The sequence below is a fragment of the Tursiops truncatus genome, chromosome 1, assembly GCF_011762595.2.
Source record: "Tursiops truncatus isolate mTurTru1 chromosome 1, mTurTru1.mat.Y, whole genome shotgun sequence".
Taxonomy (NCBI): Eukaryota; Metazoa; Chordata; class Mammalia; order Artiodactyla; family Delphinidae; genus Tursiops; species Tursiops truncatus.
Genome location: NC_047034.1, coordinates 123,672,438 through 123,694,557, shown reverse-complemented (window position 1 = coordinate 123,694,557; position 22,120 = coordinate 123,672,438). Strand labels below are relative to the sequence as shown.

General features: G+C 34.9%; 1 protein-coding gene across 1 annotated transcript in view; it reads left to right on the top strand.

The window, feature by feature from the left end:
• Positions 1–22,120, top strand: part of LRRC7 (leucine rich repeat containing 7) — a 497,118-nt gene that overhangs the window by 408,627 nt on the left and 66,371 nt on the right. Inside the window, exons 21-23 of the mRNA XM_033865102.2 lie at positions 221–1,901; positions 5,788–5,928; positions 15,316–15,435. Coding sequence (XP_033720993.2) covers positions 221–1,901; positions 5,788–5,928; positions 15,316–15,435 — 1,942 coding nt within the window. The remainder of the gene's footprint in view (positions 1–220; positions 1,902–5,787; positions 5,929–15,315; positions 15,436–22,120) is intronic.

Below are 22,120 nucleotides of genomic sequence, written 5' to 3'. Positions count from 1 at the left end.
TATTAGAAGGTAATGATAACTGAGAAGAAATAAAATTTAGAGCAGGGTAAAGGGGTGACTCTTTTTGGACATGGAATAATAATGCTATTGTTAATCATAATTGACGTGTGGATGAATGATCAGTTGAACAAAGGATGGTGGTATTCTGGCCGGGTGTTCTTTCTGGCAAAGACCCAGATCTTCCTCATTTTCAGGTTTCTTCTTCCCATTGTGTTCACAGGATTGCACAATCTTTCCCACAGCCTCTTGATGCAAAGCCATTGCTCAGCCAGCGGGAGGCTGTCCCCCCAGGGAATCTACCACAGCGTCCTGACCGGCTGCCATTGAGTGACACTTTCACTGACAACTGGACTGATGGCTCACATTATGATAACACCGGGTTTGTTGCAGAGGAAACCACAGGCGAGAATGCCAACAATAATCCTCTCCTGAGTTCAAAATCTAGAAGCACATCTTCTCATGGACGCAGGCCTTTGATTAGGCAGGACAGGATTGTTGGTGTTCCCCTGGAACTTGAGCAGTCTACACACAGACACACACCAGAAACAGAAGTGCCTCCTTCCAATCCTTGGCAGAATTGGACCAGAACCCCTAGTCCTTTTGAAGACAGGACTGCTTTCCCTTCCAAATTAGAGACAACCCCTACCACCAGCCCATTGCCTGAAAGGAAAGAACATATAAAAGAATCTGCTGAAATACCTAGTCCTTTTTCTCCAGGAGTACCATGGGAGTATCATGATTCTAATCCCAACAGGAGTCTCAGTAATGTCTTTTCTCAAATCCACTGCCGCCCAGAATCTTCTAAAGGTGTTATTTCAATTAGCAAAAGCACAGAGAGGCTTTCCCCACTAATGAAAGACATCAAGTCCAATAAATTCAAGAAGTCACAGAGTATCGATGAGATTGACGTTGGTACATACAAGGTTTATAATATACCATTAGAAAACTATGCTTCTGGGAGTGATCACTTAGGAAGTCACGAACGACCTGACAAAATGTTAGGACCAGAGCACGGTATGTCCAGTATGTCTCGAAGCCAGTCAGTCCCGATGCTGGATGACGAGATGCTCACTTACGGAAGTTGTAAAGGGCCACAACAACAAAAAGCTTCCATGACAAAAAAAGTCTATCAATTTGACCAAAGCTTCAATCCCCAAGGAGCAGTGGAGGTTAAAGCTGAAAAGAGGATACCGCCCCCCTTTCAACACAATTCTGAGTACGTGCAACAGCCGGGCAAAAACATCACCAAGGATTTGGTTAGTCCTAGAGCTTACAGAGGATACCCACCGATTGAGCAAATATTTTCATTTTCTCAGCCATCTGTTAATGAGGATGCTGTGGTAAATGCCCAGTTTGCAAGCCAAGGTGCCAGGGCAGGCTTCTTGAGAAGAGCTGACTCCCTGGCGAGTTCCACAGAAATGGCCATGTTTAGAAGGGTCAGTGAACCTCACGAGCTGCCTCCGAATGATAGGTACGGCAGACCTCCATATAGGGCAGGTCTGGATCGCCAAAGCAGCGTTTCAGTGACTGAGTCCCAGTTCCTGAAAAGGAATGGCAGGTATGAAGATGAACACCCTTCATATCAAGAAGTGAAAGCTCAGGCGGGAAGTTTTCCAGTTAAAAACCTTACCCAAAGGAGGCCATTGTCTGCAAGAAGCTACAGTACAGAGAGTTATGGTGCCTCCCAAACCAGGCCAGTTTCAGCTAGGCCTACTATGGCAGCTCTTTTGGAAAAAATACCATCTGACTATAACTTGGGTAACTATGGTGACAAGCCATCAGATAACAGTGATATAAAGACGAGGCCTACTCCTGTGAAGGGAGAGGAGAGCTGTGGTAAAATGCCTGCAGACTGGAGACAACAGCTGCTTAGACATATAGAAGCTAGAAGGTTAGACAGGGTATGTTTGGCATTTCTCTGTAAGAATATCCCTCCTGCCTTTAGTTTTACTTTATTGGCATTTCTAAGTACATGTAGTGAAGCATGAACTACATGAATGAATAGATGATCAGCATTTTATTTATCTTTATATTGTGGGGAAATTGATCATAATAGTTTTTCATGGATACTGTTTGATGCTCTTTGAGAGTTCATAATGTATAGGTGAATTATTTGTCAGAACTATCCTAAATATGGTTAGTAAGAAAGAATTCGACTCTGTTATATGGGATAGTGCTTCAATTGCTTTCTAGCCATTAAGGCAAAATGCATCTCCTAGGACACAAAACTGTTCTCTAGTGACCTAAAGAGTATGATTTTTATCGAATCTATAAAAAGTGAGTATTCTAATCCTTTCTGCACACACTCACTTATATTAAAATCAGACCTAATTTGTTTATACAATTTGCATATAGTTACTGCTATGGGACTACTAAAGTTATTACTTCTAATGAGCAATAATCTCAGCAAGAAACAGAAAAATAAAATAAGCAGAGATTGAATGCCCTCCTACACATTATTTTATTCAATGAAAATCCTGCCATTTAGAATGTTGCTTTTCCTATAGAAAGAAATGGTTAAATTCAAATCATACTACAGACAACAAAAATAGATGATGTCTTTATAAAGACTACAAACGTACAAATTAGTGTGTATATTGCAGAAAAAAAGGGGGGGGACATTAATCCTAATGCAGTTAAAAATTGAATCACAGCAAATCATGAAATGCATAGCAATTGAGGAGAGCAAAAAAAAAAAAAACTTGTATAAGACCTAGAATTACTTTTTGTTGTTGTTTGTATCTCTCTAAGAGAAGTCTGCATTTTCTAGAACTATGATCAATTGACCATCACCACTGAGTGTATTGATACTTTGCGGCTTTGGTGTAGAGGGCTTTGTGTACTCTGCATTGACCTTAGAATCTTAAAAGTCCTTTTTGTGAAAATAGGGCCTTTTGTTCTCTATTTCTAGATTTAAATGCTCAGTGTAAATTGGGGATCTGGGTAATAATATACCATTAGAATGTTTCACTCAATAATTTTATTTCATTTGGTGTCCTGCTAAAAGCACAGGTCACTGCATTTATTATATATTTTCTTAATGCTGAATTTTATGTTTTCAGGTGTACTCTTTTAAAATAATTATATTGTTTGTAGGTCGTGTCTACATGACAAGAAAACGATTATTTATAGGGAAAGAGTGAACTAATAAATGTGGGTGTGGGTATTAGTTTCTCAATGTGGAAACTGGTTCTGCCTTGCAAAATATTTCATCAGAATGTCTGTTTCAAATAGGTGTGCTCAGTCCCATTGAAGGGAGCCTCATCAAAGCCTCATGACTGGCTGTCAGTGGGAGACACCTGGTCGGTTGTCACCATGCCTTACCTCAAGTTATACCCTCCATGTAGACAGATAACTTGGAGGGCGAAAATATTTGGGGCCAAATAAAACAGTACAGTTTGGGAACTCTGGCCTCGTGTAGACACGACCATACGTAACAGGGTAAGATGAACTAGCCAAGAAAGGTTATAAGAAGCTTTTTGGAGCATATATACAATGACTAGTAATTTGAGGCAACAGAGGAGTGAGTGAAAACAAAGCATGAAAAAGAAAAGACAAAATTTTAAGCACTTGGTACCATCATTTATTTACTGGTTTCCCAAATAAATGGTTCCTTTCCTTTGATCAGAGCTACTGAAAAGTAGGTGACTCCTCTAGTTGGAGCAGGAATTTGGAGAGAGGAAAATAGGACTGGGGAAGGGGGATTTGGATCAGCAGAAGTCTGGAGGTCCTGCCTGTCCCAGATCCAGATAACTAAAAGTAAATTTGTATGTATTTTTCCATTACTGTGACAATACCTCCCTTTTTAGTTAGTCTTCACATATCCTCTGTCTTTATAATTCCCTCAGTCTGTCTTCCATTTTTCAGAGCAATTTCAATGTATATTTAATAGTTTCTCATTTAATTCCATGAAATTAAATTACCTTAGAATATTGCTTCAAGCTATCAAATCCTGAAAGCTCTTCCTCTTTTCTCCAAGTAACTTTTCTTTCCCTCGCTAAATTGAGTTGCTGAGCTATTCAGGCTGTATCTAACTTAAAACTTAAAACAAGATAAATTCAGGGTGCTGGAACACAGAGTTGCTATGTAAAAATAGTTCTGTACTGTTGTTCTTAACATTCTGCCCAAAGTCAGATTGCCCCAGACACAGTGTGCTTCCTTTCAGTGAAATTTAGTTGAGTGATTTGAACCCTGGAAATCAAATAGTTACATTAGAAACTACAAGATCTTTGTCCATTCCTCATACAAGAGAACTGCCTAGAAGCCTGGACATTGGATAAGCTTAAGTGTTCTACATAATGTTGGTTAAAGATCTTGCTCGGTGTTGACCTTGGAGAGGCAGCTCCAAGTACTACCCTAGATTAAAGATGCTTGTTTTCTCCTTTGGTTTTATCTCAAGGCTCATGCTTCCACTATAGAGCCCCATCTGACTGGGAGAAATGAAAACATGAACCCATATGTCTAAGACTGCTACTCTTCCATAAGAGCTGAGAGAGCACTAGACTGGAGTCATTTTAACCCTTAAGGAGTCATTCAAGTGCTAGATTGAAATGTTCAGTGTCCTTTTCAGTTTTGGCATGGCGACAATGAAAAAAAATCTCTGGATGAAATAATCAGGGATCCATAACAAATATGATTAGTAGACAGCACACCATCAGGAGTTTAATAGTCTTTCAGTTGATGGAATTCTGGTGCTAAAAATCATTTCTTTGCAAAAATGCCCTCAGAATAGAATAGCTGCCTGCTGTTAATGTTCAATAATATCCAGTTTTAAAAAGTGTACTAAGTTAACTTCTGTAGATTTTTTTTTCCAAATTAAGAGAATTACTTAAAAGGGCCAAATGCTGTCAATTATTACATGTCCATGATAGGTGGAAAGTAGAGATTGTACTGATGGAAACTATTTGATGACAGGGTATACAAAATGTTTTAATTTTTAAATGAAGTTCTGTAGAAAAAAACAAACTACATATCAGACACTTGGAATAACTTTAGATGAACCTACTGAAGGGTAGCTACAATGCAAGTATCACTAGAATGTTCTATAGGTATTTAGGTATATCAGATAAACAGCATTAATAGTTCAAATCATAGTTCCTTTAGTTTCATTATGAAATTTTTCCAGTTTAAAATGTAATTAAGAAACAACAAAAAAGTTAGAATATTTGGATTCACATACAAGTTGACTGGTTTAACTAAACTAATAAGCAAATTCAATCATCCACTGGTCAGATTGACTGAATTTTTTGACCAGCTCTTTTTTCTGAGTTGCCATAATTATGCCTATAGACAGAGAAATAAAAGCAACTGATTTTGGCTTTAACTTTTCAGTGTATTAGTTTTAAGGCAGAATTATAAGCTAAGCTAATTTGTATGTGCTAATCTTACAATGTGAAAGAGACCATGAGATTTGCAGCTGACAAAATTTGATTAAGACCTCGCTGTTTGAAATTTTTGAATTAATAGACCGCCACTGATGAACATTTGTCCAAAGTCACTACAATCATGATATATAAGAGATAGATTTTATGCCTTTGAGTTAGCAGCAAATGTAAAACAAATGTTATCTTTGCTTTTTGTCTTTTCTGTAGTTTTGGATGGTACTCATTATGTGCATAACTAACACTGTTTACTGTATGCTTCTGTCTGATCAAGTGCATGTTTAAAAAAGAAAGTTACTGTTTGCCTGCTTTAAGTTAAATGTTATAAATTTAAACATGTTCGTGTAATAATCAGTTTGTTGAGCATGTGTTCACATCCTGTCACATGATTATTTCCTCTACTCAGAATGCTGCTTACAAACACAGCACAGTTAACCTTGGCATGCTGCCCTATGGAGGTATTTCAGCAATGCATGCAGGCAGAAGCATGACTTTAAACTTGCAGACTAAGTCTAAATTTGATCTACAAGAACTACCTCTTCAGAAAGTAAGTATGGACTGCCCTACATGTGTCAGCATACCAAAGCCAATTAATGTTGTTTGTTCACGTAATGTGTTTAGGCTGTACATACAGCCCTGCTTATAGACTCTCAGGAGTCCAATAAGCACAAGGGCAAACAATGTAGAGCCCAAACTCTTAGCTGCTAAATGAATATTTATAGCTAGATTGATTATCAGGTTCCTGCTTAACAGCTTTGCTTTTTGGATTGAGCAGGTACATGGCTTTTTGTGTTGCTTTAAGACTCATTTTTTTTCTTATTATTCATTTTCTTTTTCTTTTATTCTTTGCTTCTCTTTCTTTTGTGTGTGTATATGTATGTATTGATATATACCTCCCTTTTTTTTTTTTTTTTTTTTTTACTTTTTTGGAGACCACCCTATATTCTCTTGCTGATGCATTCTGAGAACAGAACTAGAAATTATTACTGGATGGCACTGGCATAAAAACAGACACATAGATCAATGGAACGCAACAGACAGCTAAGAAATAAACCCACACAGTTATGGTCAATTAATCTAAGTCTTAAATGTACCAATGAACTAGCTATAAGTAAGGAATTCTCAGAAGAAAAGATTAAATAAATGCTGGTTGAGTACAAGAGCTGAGATAGAGAATGGATGTGAACTACAGTTTTAATCCTCATGAAGTGAAAGAAATAATAAAAATAAAAGAACAAAACAAAGAGACACACACACACACACAAAGAAATTATTATTGGATTTCAGCTGATTCCTTTGGAAAAGACATAGAGTCCTAAATTAGAATGAAAATTAAGTGGTTGGCACTTCTAAATACTTCTTTAGCCCATTTTTTTTTTGTAGGAAATATTATACAGAAGTAAAACATGAGAAACAAATTTGTAACTTAGCTAGCAAATTTTTACTCATCCTGGGTTAATGGAAAAGTGGAAAGTTCACATGATTTTAAATGAAAATGTAGGCTTATTTGAAAGAGAATATACTGTAAGAGGAAACATTTCCATTGTCAAAGGACCGTTTCTGCTTGTTTTATTCAGGCAAAACAGAGAATACACATTTTACCTGTTTAAATTGACTAATGCACTCTTAGTTACCTTTCGATGGAAACTAATGAGTCATTTTCACACAATATGTCATTATGACTATATTATTAATGTAGTCATTAACCTAGTAAGTTTTTACAAAAAAAAACAATGGAAAAGTAAGGATAACAAAATGATGGTAGCCTCCAAACACTCTTCTCTTAATCAAATTGATGAACATACGAAGCAAACTCCCATCCCAGGAAAGTGAGTGTTATAAGACCACAAACTCATGTTTTATTGTCAAATTAGCCTTAATAACAGGCCCTAGCTCTATATAGCTTGCTTCCTACTCTGAGGAGAGTAATAAAATTAAAGAGACATTTAAATTCACAGCTTTTTTGTCACCCATGATCACTTTGGGGAAAAGAAAAAAAGCTAACTTAATTGAGAACTTTTGAAAATTATTTTCCTTGTCCTCAGTCTCCTGTTACAGGACCAGTATTGTGTAGGTAACTCTCTCCAGGGAGAAAAATGACTGATTTATGGTGTTTACCTATGTCAGTGATAAAACACTCCCTCTCTGGCCAATTTCAAAGTAGTAACTTGACATCACTGAACTCAGAATTGGGACTGAGAATAGTCAGCTCTCATGAGCTAGTACAAGTCGGCTCCAGCACACTACCGTCAGTGAGACCCTTTTCACAGGAGCCTCTAGTCTGTTCTTCATGTCCTCTTAGATGCCCAGGGCTTTCATCTTCTGCCCTAACAAAACCAGTGTTCAAAAAGATCTTGAAACTTATTTGCACTAAGGAACAGATGAGCCATCACAACTTAAATAGACACCTTTTCTGGAGAGCTTGGTAATTAAACAGAAATCAAACCCTTAAACTACAATCATAGAATTTCAAAATACAGTGAGCAGATTTGAGAGATCTTGGTATGAAAGAAGCTATTGCTTGAACCCCTTGAAATTATATCATATGGATAACCCCTTATTTTGCTTAGTTTTTAGCCCTATTTTCTCATCAATCTATGGGATAATATAGATATATTCAGTGTCTGAAAAATGGTAATACACTTGAAGCACTGTTTCTCAATGTATAAATTATTCTCCAGATATAAATTAGGTACCTCTGTGTTGCTATATTAATTTTCTGATGTTTGGGAGGGTACCCTATAGAATGGATTCATTAACTATTACTATAGCTCTAAGATGATCTGTAACAGAAATACTGCAGAGTTATATTTGGAGACATTGCAACCTTACTCAGTTGGGCACAGAGATGACCTAAAGGAATTCTTTTTGGAAACTACCTTAAATTGCAAACCAAGAATAATTCAAGTATGGAAAAGAAACTGAAAACGAATATATATAAAATAATATATATACATTTCAGTATATATACACACACACATATATATAGAACTGAATCACTTTGCATACAACTGAAACTAACACAATATTGTAAATCAAGTATACTTCAATAAAAACAAATAAATAAGCTGCCATCCAGGCCCCCCTAAAAAAGAGTAATTCAAGTATTGAAATAGTCTATCTCAAAATGAATTATCATCAATACTTTATTATACACACCAAAAAATAAATAAATAAAAGGGAGAAGAAAGAAAGCAAGGGATGGAAATAAACAGTCAGGGCAACTACTCCATTGCCCTCAAAAGATTTTATGACCCAAATGATGAGTTTAAGCCCTGTAAACTGTAGACATTTCAGCATCTGGACAACTTTGCTACCTTGTTGCTAGTGCAGGAACATTATCAGGTGTGGTTACTGGATGTTTAATCACTTTCAAGACTACTCCATGCTCTACTTCCTTTCATGGATTCCAATCTAAGTCTCTGCCCTTTTGCCTTTGTGCTCAGGTATATCTCTTCTGCAGAGCTCCTTAATTTGAAAATTTGTTTGGTTTTTCTGCCAAACTTTAGGATCAACCTCTCTTAAGGGGCAGCCTTTCAGATTCTCCACTAACCGTTGATAACCGGTCCTATGATTGAGGCTCAGTTTCCTGGAGCCCTTCTCACCAGGAGAGGAGATAGGCAAAAATTATTTTCCTTTGATTTACAAATACATAAAAACCTATTACAGCACTTTCATCTTGCCACTTAAGATAATAAAAATTAGTATCAGCTATTTAAGATATCATTACAGCCTCTAAATGATTGTTAGCCATGAGAATTGCACTAAAATATAGAGTAAGATCAAAATAAAAATATTTCAGTAGATAAAATTGACAAAAACTGTTCATTCTCCTGTGAAAATCCTGGAGCTATCTTTTTATTCATAAAATTGCTGAATGATAACACTGGCTATCTCTAGTTAAGTACTGTGGTAAATGACTTTGGGCTGTCCTAGAAAGAATAAATGAAGTGTCCTAAGGAATCTAAATGAATGTTTTCACGTATTACCAGTTAAGAACTGGGTATGGAGTTGCAGCATACTTTTGTATAGGTGGTGCCCTCCCCAGGGAACATTCAGGGGTTGAAATCCAGACCCTTTCCCCACACCCTCTGCTGGCAAGACTTAACCTCTTGCAATTAGAAGAAAGGAGCATCTCTTTGTATTTTCTCTATTACACTGAGATTGTCTTCTTGCAAGTTATGTACCCAGAGAGGGCACCTTTTTGTGATTCCTACCTCCCCATCCTTCCATTATGGTAATTGACAAAAGGGCACTACCTGAGGTCCTGACTGAGCAAATTATTTGTTTTTCGGTTTGGATCTTTTTTTTTTTTTTAGACTACCAAAACATATCTAATAATTTTTTCTCAATTTTCTTTTAAACAAATTTGTAATAAACTACGTAAAAGATATAACTATTTTTGAATAAAGATTGAAGAACTCTGAACTTGAAGTATTTACACAGCGAATATTTATGTGGATAAAAAGAAAAGACTCTCCCAGATTTTGCTATGTGTTTTGAATATTTCTATTTTTTCATATTTATTATATTCCAGGTCGAGTACTGTACATTTTTCATGGACTACAAGCTAAATATAGTCTTTCTGTATTATAGTTAGTAAATTATATTTTCTATGGTAATTCTACAGAACCTGTTTTGATATTAACAGAATGCAAATCAAGAAAACCACAAAATTAGTTTAATAAATTTAATTTCCTTTAATATTTTCATCTTTTGATGCTTACTCTAGTTTAATAAAAAATTTAATAGTATTTATAAATAGAACATCTAAGACATATAAGTCAGCTATTAAATTATAAATTATTAGTATTCTCTATCTATTTACTTATTCATTCATTCATTCATTCATTTATTCATTTGTCATTTATTCACTGCCTCTCCAAAAAGCATTTAAGACAACTTTCTATGACGTTATTGATGGTTCAATGTGCTTCTTTGGATGTGTTCTGTTGTAATTGAGCTTAGCTACTGTCTTGAAATTTTATGTTATCAAAGAGAAATATAATATTGTAAAATGTCAGTTCAAACTGTCATTTTTATTATCCAGATTAATGGTAGAAAAAATAAATATTTTGATAGGAGAAGAATAAAGACTAGGATTTATTGGAAATCTACTATGTACATAGTACCATGAGATACTTTAATTTTTTTTTTTTTTTTTGCACAACCCTCACAAAAATCCTGAATGGAATTATTTCTCACCATTGTATAGAAGAAGAAACTGAGACTCATGTGTTACATAAAAGAACTGAACTATATTTTCACTGTTTTACTGTTGTAACCACTACACCTAGCATGGTAGTAGAATTTGAATCCGACTCTGCTTAGCACTCAAGTCCCTATTTCTTGTATATGATGATGTCTTCTCAAATGTTTATAAAATCGGACATTTTCATTGACTGTAATTCATAATATTTGATAAAGCTCTTTCATATACATAATTATATTATCTTCACAACAATCCAGAAAAGTAGATCTTATGGGACAGAGAAAAGAATACACAAGTAGAACATAATAACTAATCTAAAATACATCATGACCCAAATCATCCCCTATGTGCTACAGATACAGTGCTCTCTTATTTAGCTGAGCTTAATAAATGCTAGTAGTTACCTTGCCCTCTTTAAGATCCACTTGCATTTCCTGAGCACTCAGTAACACCAAGAAATATGTTTGGTAGCAGGAAAAGATCAAAGGTTTTGAACCTAAGAAAATCACGACTTAATCATCCATAATAATCCTGCTCCAGAGACATGCAAGGCTGGGAAAGAAATCCCTGGCCTTTTCTAACTCCCCATCTGCAGGTGTCCAGCTGCCAATATAAGTAGTGTGGTCTCTTCTACACTGGAGAAATTGATAATTTTTTTCCTTTTTTTTTTTTTTTAACTTTTACCAACATAATATTACGCCATAGTACCTACTGCTTTTTGGCTTATTGAAACAGACACTAATATAAATTACAATTTCAGAGGAAGGGAAGTTGAAATTATGGAAATATATGTATTCAATGATCTTTTCATATAATTTTGCCTGGAAGAAGATGGCCTCAGTATCTGTTTTATTAGTTGATACTTATTCCACCGTCTTTTGAATTAGAGTTTAGATAGCAATGTTTGCACCTAAATTCTTTTCAAATTTCTAATGTCCTTTCTTATAGACCTATGCAAGTGACTCAGGATCAAATAGTAACAATATCTGATATGCATTCGTTCACCCTAGTTCCAAAGGTTACTTACTTAATTCCAGTTTTGTTTTGCTTTATTTTGTTTTGTTTTGTTTGCTGAAAGCAAAGCAATATTTCTGCAGCACTTTGGGGTGACTTATGCCTATAGTTTCTACTGATTTTGCTACCTATTGCTTAAGAAGGATTCACTTATCTTTCTAATTATGAAAAAAACCTTCAGCCTGTAAATCCACATAAATCCTCATAGACAATGATTAAAATTACCAAAATAAGCTTAGTACTCATACAGATGCTTCCCCACCAATATAATGAAATACTAACTTTAAAATAATCTGGACATTACATTACCATCTTCAGATTGAACACTGTGAAATCATAATAATTAAGATCCAAACTTGGTGTATATTTGTCTTTATAACCTACTTTTTTCAAAAAATATGCAGAAAAAGAATAATTTCACTGAAAATACTTTGGGGAAAGTTGTTTTCACACATTTTTTTGAAGCTGTGGTCATGCCCTCTGTGAACCATGTGCCAATGACTAAGCAAAATAGATCCTTGAGTTCTTAAGGAATATATCCCAAGACCTTTGCACAGTGCCAAATTCTAATACCACTCTCATATAATTCCTCCAACCAAATGCCATAAGTGAATTTCCCAAGCTTTCAGTGCACCCATCAATTAACAGTCAAGAGCAAAGCTACTGGATCAACTAAGCTCATTTACTCATATATGTGAATCCTCTACATCCATATATCCTCACATATGGGCACACATATGCATACCTGCATGCATACACTCATATACATGCTCATGCATACACATATACATAGAGATACATATTCATGCACTTTTATGTCTCAACAAATTAGAAATTACTTCTTCCTTCCAATAGATGCTTGTGATCATTCACAGTAGTCAAAATCATAAACGTTAAATCTACAAATGTCCACAGTCGTCTTTGGGATTAGCATCTGTTCAGCAAAACTTCTACTAGCATTACCGAATTTCTTAACAAATATAATTTCTGACTTTTCACTAAATCACATTGATGAGTTTTTCTTTTATTTTGAAATATTAAGGATCTACAGAATTTAGAAGCTGAAGAAATGGTATATTGTGATGATTTTCCACGTATTTTATATTTAATTGGTCATATGTGGTGAGGAAAAGACTAATTCTTAATCTTTTGAAGTATCTAAAGAAAATAAATAGAATGTGGTACAAAAGATAATTGAACCTCAATTTGCTTATTTTCTTTGAAATAATAAAATTCAATAGTGACAGTTGCTCCTTGTAACTTTTCATAGAATTTTAACAACTAAGTAACTGTATTTATGTAAAGCTCAGGAGCACTTTATCAGAGGTTCATTTTTTTGTAACTAGCTATACTCACTCCTTTTGAGAAAGAATGTGAACCCACTACATAATTCTCTTTTGGGTTCTTCCTTCCCAAACATTAAACTGTTTTCACAGTCTATTTTTTGCAAACTTAAGTCACCCCTAGGGTGTCTCACTTCAGAAAAACAAAGAGGCCAGAGCATTCTTGAAATTAATAAAGGAAATTGCTTTCAGGAAATTCCTTTAATTTTGGTGTCTAGTCAAAGTATTTTTTTCACGTGTCTGCATGTTTATGTTCTCTTTGGGCCCTGTAACATAAAGGAATTAGTGCGGTTGTTAATTCTAATTTTAAAAAGAGAGAGATTAATTGCTAAATTAATGAAGAATCTCATTATCATGATATTAGGATTTTGACTAAGGGTTTTAGCCTTCTTTTGCATTGAAAAAAATCTTGCAATTCTCAGTTGCTCTCTGAGTAGGAGTCATGTCTGGGCAGCTGAAGGGAGTTTAGTGGAGGAAATAGAGATGGAGATGAAGATGATATGGAGGAAAAAAAGATTATATGTGTTGAATTCTGACCACTTCTCAAAAATCTGTGTTCCACAGACCCACCTAGTTGAATATATTTATTATCCCACTTCATTGGCAAAGAAACCAAACCAGAAAAGACATGAGTACTAAAAATTCAAAAAGAAAACTGTCCAGTAGTGTCTGCCTGCATAATTATATTTTAACTGCTTAATTTTAACAGTTTGATTTATCATATGCTAGAAAAATCGTGTGTGGGCATATGCAAACATTAATCTCTAAAAGATAAAGATTAGAAAATTAATGCTTGAAATCAGACAGATGGTCATTGAATAGCTGTCTGGTTATTTTCAAGTAATATATACTTTAAATATGTTACCTCTATTTGATTTTCAAACAAACACATGTAAATTCATTCCTAACTAACCCAGGAGCCTCAATTCAGTACCTTTTTTCTCTTTTTTCATACTTGCTGATATGCTCATGAAAAAGGAATTCACACGGCCAAAGCCAAAGAAGAAAATTGAATTATTTCCTTACTTTTCACTATATCCACTAGACCCCAGGAAAATTTCATCTAATTTTGTTTAATTAATCTTGTCATAATAAATATTATTTTTAAATAGTTCCAAGCAATGCTTTTTAAAAATGCATGTAGTCAAAATGCAGATAGGGTGGTTATATAATTGTTTTCTAAAGGAGAACAATTAGGAAGGAGCACTCCATATAACTGGATGAAGCCTGGCAAGCAGTCGGTCTGTGCCATGTTATGAAGAGAATGGCCCAGTTCCCTCATTCCAGGGTTGGAGGACCATTCTTCACACAAAGAGTTGCACATACACTCTCTAACCAGGCTTTCTTTATCCATAGGGATCCTCCAAAACATGTGGAGAAAATGGCATAGGAAACATTGAGTATAATATCTCACCACATAAGAATTCCCCAGGAAATCAAGCAGTACTTGTATATCCTGTAGGTTAGAGGAGGAGAAAGCCTATGGAAAAAGTTAATCGGCTTCGACAGGAAAAATATCCCATTACTGTATCCCAACACGGGATGCCATCTTTCTGATGATGTATGATTATTTTCTGTTACTCAGGTCAGACTACGGAAGCCTCCCAAAATATCTAGTAGTAATAACAATAAATACAGGAGTATTATTATTTGTTAAAAATAATAAGCAGTAAATCAGCCAAAAATAAAATATATATGAAGAGTGTAAACTTTAATGCATAAATGGTCTATATAAATCAATTTGGAATCAAAACAATTATGATTTATTTACACTGAAATTCTAACAGCACAATATTTTTTGATGTGTTAATCTTTCCTCTAAGCGATCTGTAGATAATGTCATAGTGCCATGAATCTAGCACTATGCTAGTGTTAATACCATTTTGGATTAGTGCAAGACACATTCTCCCCGAATCAATACAGCCTTATAAAATTTGTTTTAGGTTATGGTTTGGAATATTGGAAGTTACATACTATGTATTATATGGTTTCAGTTTATATTCCAAGTGGTAAGATCACACTAAAGAAACAAATGAAGCAACTTTTAAATGTTGTAGTTTTTAACAATTGGTTAATTTTATAATGATTATTTTTATTCCAGTACTGTAAATTTAAACTTCTCTTTAAAATTCAGTAAATAACTATAAGATGGTTATTTTAATTGAATTTCTCACTGCTTCCAAAAAGCTATTAATTTACAGTTCTTACCACGTAAATAGTATATAATAATACCTCCAGTTTAGGATATATGTTTTTCTGTGATTAAACAAAATTAATTTTACCATAATCATGAGGGACTCTTTTCAGAAAACTATGATAAACTTCTATTACATCACTAAAGAATGCCATACCATTTTTGCAATAGACCCCGTCCCAGCAAAGCAACATTTTAGACAATGGACAAGAAGATGTATCTCCTAGTGGCCAGTGGAATCCTTATCCTCTTGGGAGGCGGGATGTACCTCCGGACACCATTACTAAAAAGGTAACCAATTTCAAATTAATGACACAAACCATGAATCTTGCATATCCATTGTAATATGTAATCCATATCTTGTATCTTAACATCATTTCTAACTTTGTGATAAATTTAGGCTAAATACTATCCCACAATAGGGAGTCTGGTTAACTGTAAGTGCATTGAAAAGAATGAAAAGTGAACATTGCCAAATGCTCAGAGCTGGTAATGAATTTTTATAAACGACATCCTGCCACCTATCTGAAGATCTGTCACCTCTTATTTGTGTCTGACACCCACCTGTGAAGTGCAACTACCGGAAATTGTGTAATGTATACTTTCTGACTCTGTTGGATTCAGCAGTATGGTGTAGCCAATTTGCATAAAATGAAATTTGACCACAAAAAATTGATTCACCATTTCTAAAGTCATAGCAACTCATTCATCCTGTCATTCATTCATCAGACACTTAGTGAGCAACTGTATGTGCTAAGCAGCACTACTATGTGTTGAGTACTTGCTAGATGTTAGGGAACAAAAATGAATAAAATATGGTATGGTGTCTTACCTCTAGTACCTATTAGTCTGGTGAGGTAGGTTCAGTGATGAGTAGGTAATTGTAATACGTCATGTTAAATCACCATAAAGGGAGCAAAAAGAAAGCTATAACCGAGAAGATAATTGCAACATATATGAGGGACAAGAGATTTATATTCCAGAATATATTTTTTAAAACTCCTACAAATCAATATGAAAAGTCATATAACACAGTACCAAAAGTATGGTAAAATACAAGGGCATCAGGAGAGTAAATTAACATTAAAATAAAACTGAACCTTTTTATCAATCAGGGAAATACAGAAAAAATGCTATTTTATACCTACTGGACTTACAAAAATTAAGAAGTATGAAAATATAAATTCTCTGCAAGTATAAGAGCAATGTAATCTCTATACTTCTTGTGGGAGTATAAATCACAATCACACTGGCAACAAATTCTCTTTTAAAGCTGAATATGCATATACCCAACATTCCAATAATTGGCCTCCTAAGATATCCTAGAAGAACTCTTGTGTATGTCATTCAAGATACCAACATGTACAATGGTAGAATACTGATTAAGCCTAAATGTCTATCACAAGAAATGTGATAAAAAATATTCACACAAGGGAATACTTTACAGCAATGAACATTTGTTAGCTATAATTAGGATAATGTGTATAAACTTTAGAAGCATAGTTTGAGTGAAAAACAAGTTTCAGAAGATGGCACACATCAAGAGTTCCATATTTATAAATCTCAAAAACAAGCAAAACTAAAAATATATTATTTAGGCATAAGTATATGAGTGAGAAAAAACTTTTTATAAGGGAATGGTTAATATAACTTTAAGATTATGGTTATCTCTAAAGGGGAGGCTGGGGGTAGAATCAGGGAGGAAGCTAATATTAGTTTTAGTACTGTTCTGTTTCTTAAGCTGAATTGTGATTCTTACACTCTAGTTCTTAAGCTCATAAATGTTCATTTTATAACTGTGCTTCATAACATATACACTACATAATCCCATACTTTCTTTGTAACATAAGTGGTGATTTTTTCCCTTGATAAATACTTCAGTGTTTTTTCTGTATGTTTGTTTGTTTGTTTTGCTGTACGCGGGCCTCTCACTGTTGTGGCCTCTCCTGCTGCGGAGCACAGGCTCCGGACACGCAGGCTCAGCGGCCATGGCTCACGGGTCCAGCCGCTCCGCGGCATGTGGGATCTTCCTGGACCGGGGCACAAACCCGCGTCCCCTGAACCGGCAGGCGGACTCTCAACCGCTGCACCACCAGGGAAGCCCTTCAGTGCTTTTTTAAAAGGATATATTAAATATCAAATTATTTTACCCCAAATAATTGTTAATATTCTGATTTGCAGGTGTTATACACGTTATTAATCTGCCTATTGAGCAATATCCAGCACTGCAGATATACTCCTGTGAAGATGGTTAGGAGAGCACCTGGAGAGGACACAAGTTTAGTAAAGAAATTAAAGAAAGTTAAGAGAGAAGAGTGGCTTAAAAGAAAGCTAGGAGGATAAGCATAAACCAGATTATGCTGGGCTTTATCCTGAAAGAAATGGGAAGAAGTGTTTTAAACAGGGAAGAGACATCATTAAATTTTTGTCTAAAGAGCACTCTGACAGCTTTTCAGAGAATGAATTGGGGAGCAGAAAAACTAGAGGCCATGGAATGAGTTACAAAGCTTCTCTTGTAATCCAAGGGAGAGTAGATGGAAGCAACGGGTGGTAGAGAGAAAATGCAAAGATCCACTATATTCTTAAAAGGTAGAGCCAACGTGATCTTCTGATTGACTGGACATAGGGCCTAAGAGACAGCTAAGAGTTCCAAGACTAATCCCCAGGTTTCTAATTTGTATGAGTCATGATGTGCCATTCACTGAGATGGGAAAGCAAAAGAGTAATAGGTGTAAGTGGAGGAGGGGAGGGAAGTTTAAATTTTAAGATGTAGATTTGAGGTACCTTTAGGAAATCTGAGTGGAAATTTTTAGTGGATATTTAGATATAGTTTTCTGACATTCAGGAGAGAAATCTTAGCTGGCGATACAAATTTAGCAATTAAAACATAAGTCATAATTGAGTCGTGAGTGAGACAGATAGACGACACAGAACTCCACAGAACACCAACGTTTAAGGCATGTCCTTAGAAACAAGAACAGAGAAGAAATGACCATCGATTTTGTCAATAAGTTTCTTTCTACCACAAGTTATAGAAAATTCCAGGCTTGAACACTAAAATATTTAGCTAACATAAGAAGTAGACAAGATCTAGGCTCTGATTAGTCTTCAGTTAGATAATTTTAAATACTTAGTTTTTTTTTCCCTCTCCACTTTTCCATTCATATTGTTGGCTTTATCCTAAACTTGGTTCCTTTCATAATTATCAGATGGCTACCTATGGCAACTGAAGATAACAAGCTTCCTCCTTCCAATCCATCAGGAGAGAGAACCAAGTTTCCCATAGCTGTCTCTTACAAGCAAAACCTTTTTTCCCTAAATCCCCCCACAAGCCTCTTTTTACATCTCATTGATCCAAAACAGCTAAGGACTTCTCACCCCTAGCAAGATGAATGGAATTATATGATTGGCCTTGACTAATCTATTGGAATAGAACAGATGTGCTTTCAACTCCAATGACCACTAAAAAACTGTAGAAGGAAAAACAAGGAAAAGTGGCACCTTAGAAATCAAGTAGAAAAAAATGTTTAAAGGAGGGAAAGGTCAACAGTATCACATGGTGCAAAAAAAAATCAAGCAAGGTAAGTGAGTAAAGGCTCCTTGGCTTTAGCGACAAAAAGTAATTTACTTAACTGACGGGGCAGAATCCATAGGAACCTACATTAAGAAATAGAGAAACTTTAAAAAAAACTCAAGAAAGGAGTTTCCTTTTAAAAGGAAAGAGAATTACGGTAGAATCTGGAAGGGGACATGAGGAAGACAGAAGGAATATTTAAGATGATTACATTTAAAGGCTGATGAGAAGCGATTGGTGAAGAGGAAGTTGGAAATCTCAGGGAAGTAGGGAAATCTGCTTCTTTATGAAAAAAGAGGAGATTGTGAATGTGATGGTAGGAAATTGAAGGAGTACCTATCAGAGCCAAGGGACCCTTACATAACCTAACCAAGGAGAGAACCGTAATCACATACTTAGTTGCAAAGGGCTACTATAATTTTCCCATAAAAGGAAAAGCTTTATTCATTTATTACTCTAAATGGAATTAACAGGTATTTACATTATCCATTCATGCATCCATTTTACATAAAATCTATTTTCAAAGTCCATAATATTATGTTTAATCATATCATCAGTACAAATCATGATGATCATTTGCTTGCTTCTCTACTTGCTTTGAGAACCCCATGCAATTCTGTATTGATTAAACATTTGTGAGCTAGTTATTCTTGTTAACGGCTAAAATAATTGTTTAATCTATCTGAAAATTTCAGTAGCCTTTTATACGTCTTGTCAAATGTGAAATAATGTAATATGTATTTAAAATTTTACCATGTCTTTCATGTGTAAACTCACTTATAGCTTCTTCCTACTATCATAAGCATTTTCTGACTACCCTACGTTATAACACTTTTGCCTAAAATCTGAGACTTTAGAACGTAATAATGGATATGTTTACCTATTACGTCACAGAGTAAAGAGAATAAAGAATGCTTTAAATATTCAATTTTAGTTTTTTATTATATATTAATTGAGGATATCAAGTTAAAATTCTAGTGAGAATCAACCTAAGGAAATTAAAATGGTAATGGATTATTAGCCTGGGCTGCTGGATTTACCAAAATAGGGGTGAACGTTGTACTATTATTCTTTGAGTTTATATTTTATTCTACAATCAATTTTTTTTTAAGTCAGTGTTGGTTTTGCCATTGTCCTGAAGTAAGTAGTCATTAGGCTAGATAGGATGAGAATGAAAAATCAGAAATTAAACTACAAATGGAATGCGGAATCAAGGATAATAAGTGGTGAAGAAGTCTTAGTCAGTACCCCATTTGAGTCTGCTTCTCAAAGTCTCTGCCGAAGATTTTTTAAATCTTATCTCTATGCCAAGGGATACTACTATGATGCTACTACTAGGATAATACTACTGTGTAGTTCTAGTACTGTGATACTACTGTGATCAGAAAGTACTGTGATGCTGCAGAGATTCCGTGGGAAATCCATTTTAGAAAGACTATGATTGAACTTGTGGCTCTCTGTTCTAGTTGTTGTATCTTTTGAACTAATATTGGTAATACCTATGGCTATGCCTAGCAGTACTCCAAGCATTACAGGAGAACAAATATGGGTACCCTCCAACCTGTGGATCCAGAGGTTTAGATATATAACATAAACAAAATGTGTTCATCTATCAGAAAGAATTTTGCTCCTGTGTCCACCATCATTGTTCTATGTACCTGAGAGTGGCTAATATATGGCAAAGTGTTGAGGGTGTTAAATCCTAGCCTCTTTTTTCAGTAGCATAATAGTAGGAGGTAGTTTTTAAATTTTCCCGTGCTATGTCAGTCTCCAAAATCTCAAATTCTGGTGTCCATTAATTCAAAAAGTCTGGGAATCACTGCTAGAAGAGCATGTCACAGTAAGGTAAATCCACCCTCACACCCTCAAATTCCAGACAGTACTGCTTGAGCACTTTGAGAATTGCTGTTAAAAACTTTAGTTTTTAACAAAAGTGCTCAGAAGGAGTATCTGCATTTTAGAGTCGTATCACATCATTGCTTTTATTGCTTCAGTCTATTGGATTAAGTCACAGTCACCATTGTAAGAACTATGAGGTACCATGCATTAAATACTACCCTGTATCAGGCATTGTGCTAAATTCTTTCATGTATTTGTTCGTCTTATCTTCACAACAATCATATGAGGTAAACACTATTATTTTTGTCCACTTTAATGAAAGAAGAAACTGAATTTAGACTTTCTCAGTTAGAGACTTGGAGTTGAGGTTAGGTTACTTGCCAAGATCACATGGGTGACTAAATATTTTAGATGACTCTCCTAAATGTAACCGAATATAGTATGAAGGTCATAATGTAAAATATAAACGAAAACCATTTTCATTTTAAAGTCAGACATTGTACTCTGATTTGGTAGCATTCTCCATAAGGATGACAAGGCTGTTTTTCTCTAAATCTGAAATGACAAACTCTGTTAAAAGTATTGAGAGTCTTAAAAAGCTTTAATATCCCTGAGAAGATTTTAAATTGAAGGACAATACCTGTAAGGGTATGTTAAAATGCTGGAGCAGGAAAACATTGCAGCAAAAAGGCTGAAGTGACATATTAAAACTAATGAAACTTAAAACATTTCTCTTCTTGAAAGAGTAACCAAGAAACTTTAAAATTCCAGTGATATTAAATCTGAAAATTCTTTAATATGTAAAGACTAGACATTCAAAGGTCTCTTTCAGCATTAGTGACCCTTCCCTCCTCAAGTGTCTGTTATTCTAGGTTAAGTGCATAATGACTTGGTAGTTAGAATAATAAAGGTGGGTATCAAGGGTCAACATCAGGATGTACATAGTTGAAGAAAAAGGTATAAAAATGTAGCTAATTTAGTCTTGGCTCACAGACATGCCCCTTATGCTGAACTTGCCCATGATTTTCTCACGTCTACAATGCCAGCCATTGCAAGCTCAGCCATTAAGAGCTTCAGGATTTCCAGATGCTCGTCATCTCTGAGGCATGCCCAGGAACTCATTAGCAGAAACTAAAAGAAATTATGTGGGGTTTGATCATTTTTATGTTCTTTTAATTCTTTCTTTCACAGGCCCCCAAATCGAAAGTTTTGCTTTTTCAGACCATATGACGTATTAAATTTTTTTTTAATTTATTAATATTCATTCCTTATTATAATTTTGCCATTTGTCATGTTTCTTAGTATAATGCATTTTACTGTTTCTTTTTATACATATATAGAAAGATCAAGTCTAAAATATCTTTTGAAAATCTTAAATTGTTTTGCTATTGACTATACAACCACACCATCATTTGTGTTTAAAACAACTGAGTCAAACTACTACTGGGATTGATTTTTCACTTGGTAACAAAAATCAGTCTGTTGTAGAATTTTTCACAGGATAAGAATAAATTTATGTCATTTTTAAATAAGTAGATGTTTAAAAGAAAATCAACTTAAGAA